Below are 6,114 nucleotides of genomic sequence, written 5' to 3'. Positions count from 1 at the left end.
TTGTGCTCTCCTATTGGTAGAGCGGGTGACGTCAACCAATAGGAAAGATTAATCCAACCCAGGTTGGTGCAAACCCGATCGGGCCGAAAACGCTATAAAGCTCAATGACACATTAAATCGTAATTAATGGGGTGATCCCGATTGATCACGTCTCGATTGGACACCACCAATCACAGCGACCGGTGCCTAGGAGCTTTGTAATCTCAAGCGCTGTGAGTGGCTCGTGTCCAATTGAGCCGTGTCCAACTGGGTGCCACCCATAAAGTAATAAATAAAGATATAAGCAGAGAAAACTAAAATACATGTTCCTAAGAACTCTATAAAAATAACTGTAAGGGAGACATCTCTGAATCGCTTTCCGAACTCCATAATAGTTCTGTTAAAGCATCTTGAACTTTGAAGCATTCACTTGCATCTTTACATGCACTGTGTGTCATGCGTTTCATCGTAATCAGGTTTTAGCAATTTCTTCATCGATATTTAATTTTACGTTAATCCGCCGATTGATGCAGTCACTCGCAGCGTCGATACGCCCTTTGTTACGTGCCTTCGTAAGTGTTTCACAAAATGTCGTCCGTATTTTGCGAGAGAAAATCTTGAATCGTGCATTAACACATTGCATTTGCGTCAGACCGCCATCATGTGCTACTAAACTTATCACAAATAGAACAAGCTGGACAAGAGGTTTGTTCTTTATCACGGCACTGAATTAAACTGAATTGCATTAAAACTTTCTACCTCGTTTTCGACAAATTTCGAATATTTAGCTTTGTTTATTTATTACTGTTGAATTGTACTATAAAATCAATTACTTTCTTCGCTTTCACTAAATATCAAACATATACCTATTTCATTTTAAATACAAAAATGTATACTTTAGTTCAGCTACAAAGAATAAACCTATAAGGTATAAGATATTTATTTGCCTTATTTACAATTTCCAAAAATTTGTGCATTTAAAACAAAATTAATATTCTGACGAAATAAATATTCAGAAAGAGAGAAAGTGAAGATTTTAAGTACAAAAAGTGCAACATGAACAGACCTACAGTCAACGGTAGGAAATTTGAAATAAAAGACTATAACTTATTAACATATATTAACATAACATCTAATTTATATTAATATATGTTGATTTAAAGTATATAGGGAGTTTGCATTTAAAAAAATTATATTTTCTTTTATTTATTATGGAAATATGCATTATTATAAATTTATGTATAATATTATAAAATTTGTAATTTTTAGCAATAAATAAGTACTAAAAAACTAAAATAAAGTTTAATGATATTTGAAATTTGAGAAAATAATTTTGATTGGCTAACAAGTGCGTGATGTCTGCAACCATCTGCTCACGCTGGAAGGCTAAAGCGAAATCTTAAAATTTTCTTTTTAAAAATCTCTTTATAACTTAAGATCATTAAAATAAAATGCCAAATCAACTGTATTCAGAATTTATTAAAGTCGATTCAATGAATTTACCACAAATAAATGTATTTATGGTTTGGGAGTATATTATTAATTATAAGTGATATATAATGTTCCAGAAGTTCGAGGAATAAAAGCAACTTTGTAAGTACATTTTTATTACTACAGTGGTAATTTTTTTCAATTTTATTCTAAGCAGCGTGAATAAATATTATAATTAATATATCTATCATAGATCATCAAGAGAAAATTGCACTGACTCCGCTATAGCGGAGTATAACCTATAGGTTGTATTAGCGTAAAACGGGAAGGTTCTATTTGTATAGTAAAAGGAAGAATTTGCCCTGAACACCGAGTTCAACAAAAAGATTATACTGTAATCTGTATTGTCGATGAAGAAAAAGAAATAATTCAACGCGTAGAATGCTTTGAATGTGCAACATCAGAAGGTTAAAATATTTGAGAGAGCAATAATTTTTTATTAATCTCATGAATTATAATTTTAAAATAATTTTAGATGTAAAATAATTTTACAAAATCCCAAAATACCTTTACATTTGACATTCAGTGTTTTAGCTTACGTTTAAGGTTATGTTGAATACTTTTACATAAACATTAATATTTTTATAATTATTTTAATTAAAGAGCAAAAAAACGTATTTTATATATCAGGCGTCGTCTACAATACACGGAGTACCCTGGTAGCAAGCTGACGTCAAAATGACGTCAAAATGACGTAGCTTGCTACCTGGGTAAAAAGTAAGAGTAAGAAATTGACCAATCACAGTCGATTATTCTTCTCACATTCGACTGTGATTGGTCAATTTCTTACTCTTACTTCTTACTCCGTCTATTGTGGATCGACGACGCCTTAGGTGTACAACTTTGCTTCCGCCGTTTTTTTTTTTCGAAATTCGAGACTTTATTGTAAAAAACTGGTTATACATTTATGAATCAAAGTATTGTCCATCGCTGGCCACTACTTTCTTCCATCTTTCGGGCAGCGTACGAATCCCGCGTCGAAAAAACTGGTCATCTTTTGAGGCGATCCACGAATCAATCCAATTTTTTACTTCTTCATAAGACCGGAAGTGCTGGTCAGCCAGGCCGTGTGCCATTGATTGAAACAAGTGATAGTCAGAGGGAGCAACGTCTGGAGAATACGGCGGGGTAGGACTTCCCATTTCAACGTTTCCAAGTATGTCTTGACCACTTTCGCAACATGGGGTCGAGCATTGTCATGCTGCAAAATCACTTTATCGTGTCTCTCGTTGTATTGCGGCCGTTTGTCTTTCAATGCTGGGCTCAAACGCAGCAGTTGCGTTCGATACCGATCGCCTGTGGTTGTTTCAGTCAGTTTGAACAGCTCATAATACACTACGCCGAGCTGGTCCCACCAAATACAGAGCATGACCTTGGAGCCGTGAATATTCGATTTGGCCGTCGACGTGGAAGCATGGTCGGGAACTCCCCATGATTTTCTGCGCTTGGGGTTATCGTAATAAACCCATTTTTCGTTCCCAGTCACAATGCGATGCAGAAATTCCTTCCATCTTTGCCTTTCAAGCAGCTGTTCACAAGCAAACAAATGTCGTTCAACATCTCTCGGCTTCAACTCGTAAGGCACCCAATTTCCTTGCTTCTGAATCATTCCCATGATGCCTTGAGGCGTTTTGAAATGGCTTGATGAGTCACTTCCAACAAAATTTTTTATTAACTTTTTAGTACTGCGTTTTCTTATATTCACCAACATGAGAAAATATGGTATTAAAAAATTCTGAAAAAATTCTCAGAACTTTATGAGAAGAAAATAAATAATTTTTGTCTCTTGCAGTTTTTCTGTAAAGTTGATACTATTTAAGTAAAAAATTATTCAAGACCAATATTTTGCAATTTTTAGTAATTAATATCTTTTTAACTATTACAAAATGGTAGAGGACTTTTTGACTCAGTTTAGTCCACTTTATCTACACAAAAGTGATTGGCAAAAAAGGTCGGGACACTCTGTATATATAAATTATAAAATGTAATATTTTTCAAAATTTATGCAAACTCCCTATTCTATATACTCTCTAAATTTTTTGGAATGGAATTTCATTCTAAAAGTGAAAATTGAGTCAGTCTTGAAAAAGAGTGGCTCAATTTTCAGTCTTTAGTAGTAAATTTTCATTCTTTAGTGTAAGATTTACTTTTAAAAAGTTTTAGGGCTTATAAAAGTAATATATATGATTCTATATACTCTCTTTCTCTCTTATAAAAATATTTTAATTATTTTTATTTAAAGTCCATAGCGTCCAAACAGCGTGTTGACATGGTCGATTCCGCTCTGAAAGTCGAGGTGGTGCTCTCGGAGAGCAATCGCAAGGCTTGCATCGAAAAATTCAAAACATTCCCAATGCCAAAGTTGCGTAATGTAGCAGAAGCAGCCGTGTTGGTCCCATTGTGTTTATATAAAGGAGAACTCGGATTCTTATATACTCTGCGATCCATGAAACTCACATCCAATCGGGGACAAGTCAGTTGTTTGTATATTATCCGTATAAATATTTCATAAGTTATAAATTTATATAAATAAATTGCCAGTAAGTATCAACTAATAATAGCATGTAACATCAATGTTATAATTTAATGCTCAGGAATATAAATATAATGTATAACATATTATACATAACAATTGTACATTAAGTATGAAATTATAACATTGATAGTTACATTGTTTTTAGTTGGCATTTACTAGTGTATATTATAAATTTTGTTTTAAATTCATATATATCAGAGCCTTATATATATATATATATATATATATATTATATATATATATATATATAATTATTATATTGTTGAAATACAATTTGCACACTCAAGTATTCGAATTTAATTTTAAAATAACAGGAAACAAATTTCTCAAGGATATCTGTTGTAGGTATCCTTCCCAGGTGGCATGCATGATAAGAGCGACGTTGATCTACAAGAAACTGCTTTGCGAGAGACTTGGGAGGAGTTGAAGATTCCCAGGGAGAAAATCGACGTGTGGACCACAGGGAATCTCATCGGCAAGTCTAACGTTAATGTGATGCCAGTTCTAGCCTACATTGGCGAGGTGGTGCCGGAAGAACTGGAGATCAATCCTGATGAGGTAGAAGAAGCGTTCGTGGTCAGCCTGCAAAAATTGTGCGATCCTAAGCTGATTAGTTTCACGAGTTTCCACCGACCACTTGTGACCCTGCCATGTTACCTGGGTGGAAAATACCGTGTCTGGGGTTTTACCGGCGCTATCACTCACGTGGCTCTCGAATGCTTGGTCCCGCAAGTGTACAAATACAAGTTCTTGTCAATACAACCGATACAGAAGAATGAATCTAGAAAGAAGGAATCAGTTTCTTCCGATTATGATGCGACGCGTTCGAAAATATGAAGAGTAGAGTAGAATAAAATGCTAGAGTAAATGCTATGTAAGATATATTAAGAACTACGGAATTTTAATAGATTCAAATTTCGATACTAATAAATTTCCATATATAATAATTGGATAATAATTACGATAAAAGTTATTGACAATGTAATGGAAATAATATTTTTTTATTAAATTGAAAATTGAATACATTAAAATTACGCAGATCTTAAGTCCCGTGTATAAATTGTCAAATAGTCGATCTCTATCAAAACTTCGTTTGGAATTGAGGAATTAGAATTCGTTCCATTCTAATTCCGTAAGTTTGAGCGGAATAGAATTTAGATATTTTCTATATGTTCAATATAAAATTTGTTGCAGATTTTGTACATATCTGTGATTTTAAGGCGATGCTAAAGTCTCCTGTTTTACCCACATTTCCATTCGGTGAAAAATCTCTGTATTTGGAGACACTGGCCTAGTTTACACTCAACGATCTGATCTATACCCTGACCTTTATCCCACCTAAGACAGGTCTCGAATGGAGCGTTTACCCCAATATAGACCTATATAAAATCCACTTGTACATACACAGCTTATTGCACGTTACAAAACATGAAATAGAGCCATCTATTAGTTTCTTAATACACTTTCTTCTTCTTTTGGTTTCCCCTTGATTGGTTTTCCGACTCAAATTTAGAGTCACAGTACCACGCAAAAATAACGGATCTTTCGATCCAATGAATAATCTCTTTGGGGAGCAAAGGTCTCAAATCGAATGTTCAATAACAGCCCTTCTACAGTAAGCCGCAAGTCAGAAGTTCTAAGCGATCTTAAGTCATAATCAGTGAAGTTGGCCAATAGCCAACTTAAACGACTTAAGACTGGTTAAGACTGGTTAAGACTTCTGAAGTTCTGACTTGCGATTTATTGTAGAAGGCCTATTATTACTCTTCTTTCTTCTTCTATATTTATATGGCCCGGGTTCCAACTTAGTTGGATTTACGTGGCCAATCTTCTCAAAGTAATAATGTAATGCAAATCACAGTTATAACCGGAAACGCTTTTCAGCAAAAAATTAATAAGATGATGCAATAATACCCGAAGCAGGGTAAACACAGGTCCGTCCTGCTCGAGCGGTCTTACTAGACTTTATATTATTACTCTTCTCTGAGGTTAACGTAGAGATCTTGACAATGCTTTGAACCCACAAAGCTAAAAGATTAGTACACTTTACAGCGGGGAGCACAGACTCTTGCATAACGCATAACACGTAATGCATAAGAATATGTACC

General features: G+C 34.3%; 1 protein-coding gene and 1 long non-coding RNA gene across 2 annotated transcripts; one reads left to right on the top strand and one right to left on the bottom strand.

The window, feature by feature from the left end:
• Positions 1-417: 417 nt before the first annotated feature.
• On the top strand, positions 418-5,679 carry LOC108761588 (nucleoside diphosphate-linked moiety X motif 8). Its single transcript, XM_018508197.1, has 4 exons — positions 418-551; positions 3,713-3,943; positions 4,352-4,880; positions 5,201-5,679. Exons 1-3 carry the CDS (start codon positions 507-509, stop codon positions 4,841-4,843), a joined length of 768 nt encoding a protein of 255 aa, XP_018363699.1. The 5' UTR covers positions 418-506; the 3' UTR covers positions 4,844-4,880; positions 5,201-5,679.
• On the bottom strand, positions 4,508-6,013 carry LOC108761589 (uncharacterized). The gene is made up of 3 exons (XR_001940128.1): positions 5,921-6,013; positions 4,664-4,787; positions 4,508-4,588 (listed from the first exon to the last, which is right to left on the bottom strand). It is a non-coding gene; the product is annotated as an uncharacterized LOC108761589 (long non-coding RNA).
• Positions 6,014-6,114: the final 101 nt, after the last annotated feature.

This window comes from Trachymyrmex cornetzi, unplaced genomic scaffold (genome assembly GCF_001594075.2).
Source record: "Trachymyrmex cornetzi isolate Tcor2-1 unplaced genomic scaffold, Tcor1.1 scaffold255, whole genome shotgun sequence".
In the NCBI taxonomy this organism is placed as follows: Eukaryota; Metazoa; Arthropoda; class Insecta; order Hymenoptera; family Formicidae; genus Trachymyrmex; species Trachymyrmex cornetzi.
This window is presented reverse-complemented; position numbering and strand designations above follow the sequence as displayed.

Coding starts and splice junctions, on each gene's coding strand:
- LOC108761588 (XM_018508197.1), top strand. CDS start 507: ATGCAGTCACTCGCAGCGTCGATACGCCCTTTGTTACGTGCCTTC. Junction 552..3,712: donor GCCCTTTGTTACGTGCCTTC/GTAAGTGTTTCA, acceptor TTTTATTTAAAG/TCCATAGCGTCCAAACAGCG. Junction 3,944..4,351: donor TCACATCCAATCGGGGACAA/GTCAGTTGTTTG, acceptor TATCTGTTGTAG/GTATCCTTCCCAGGTGGCAT.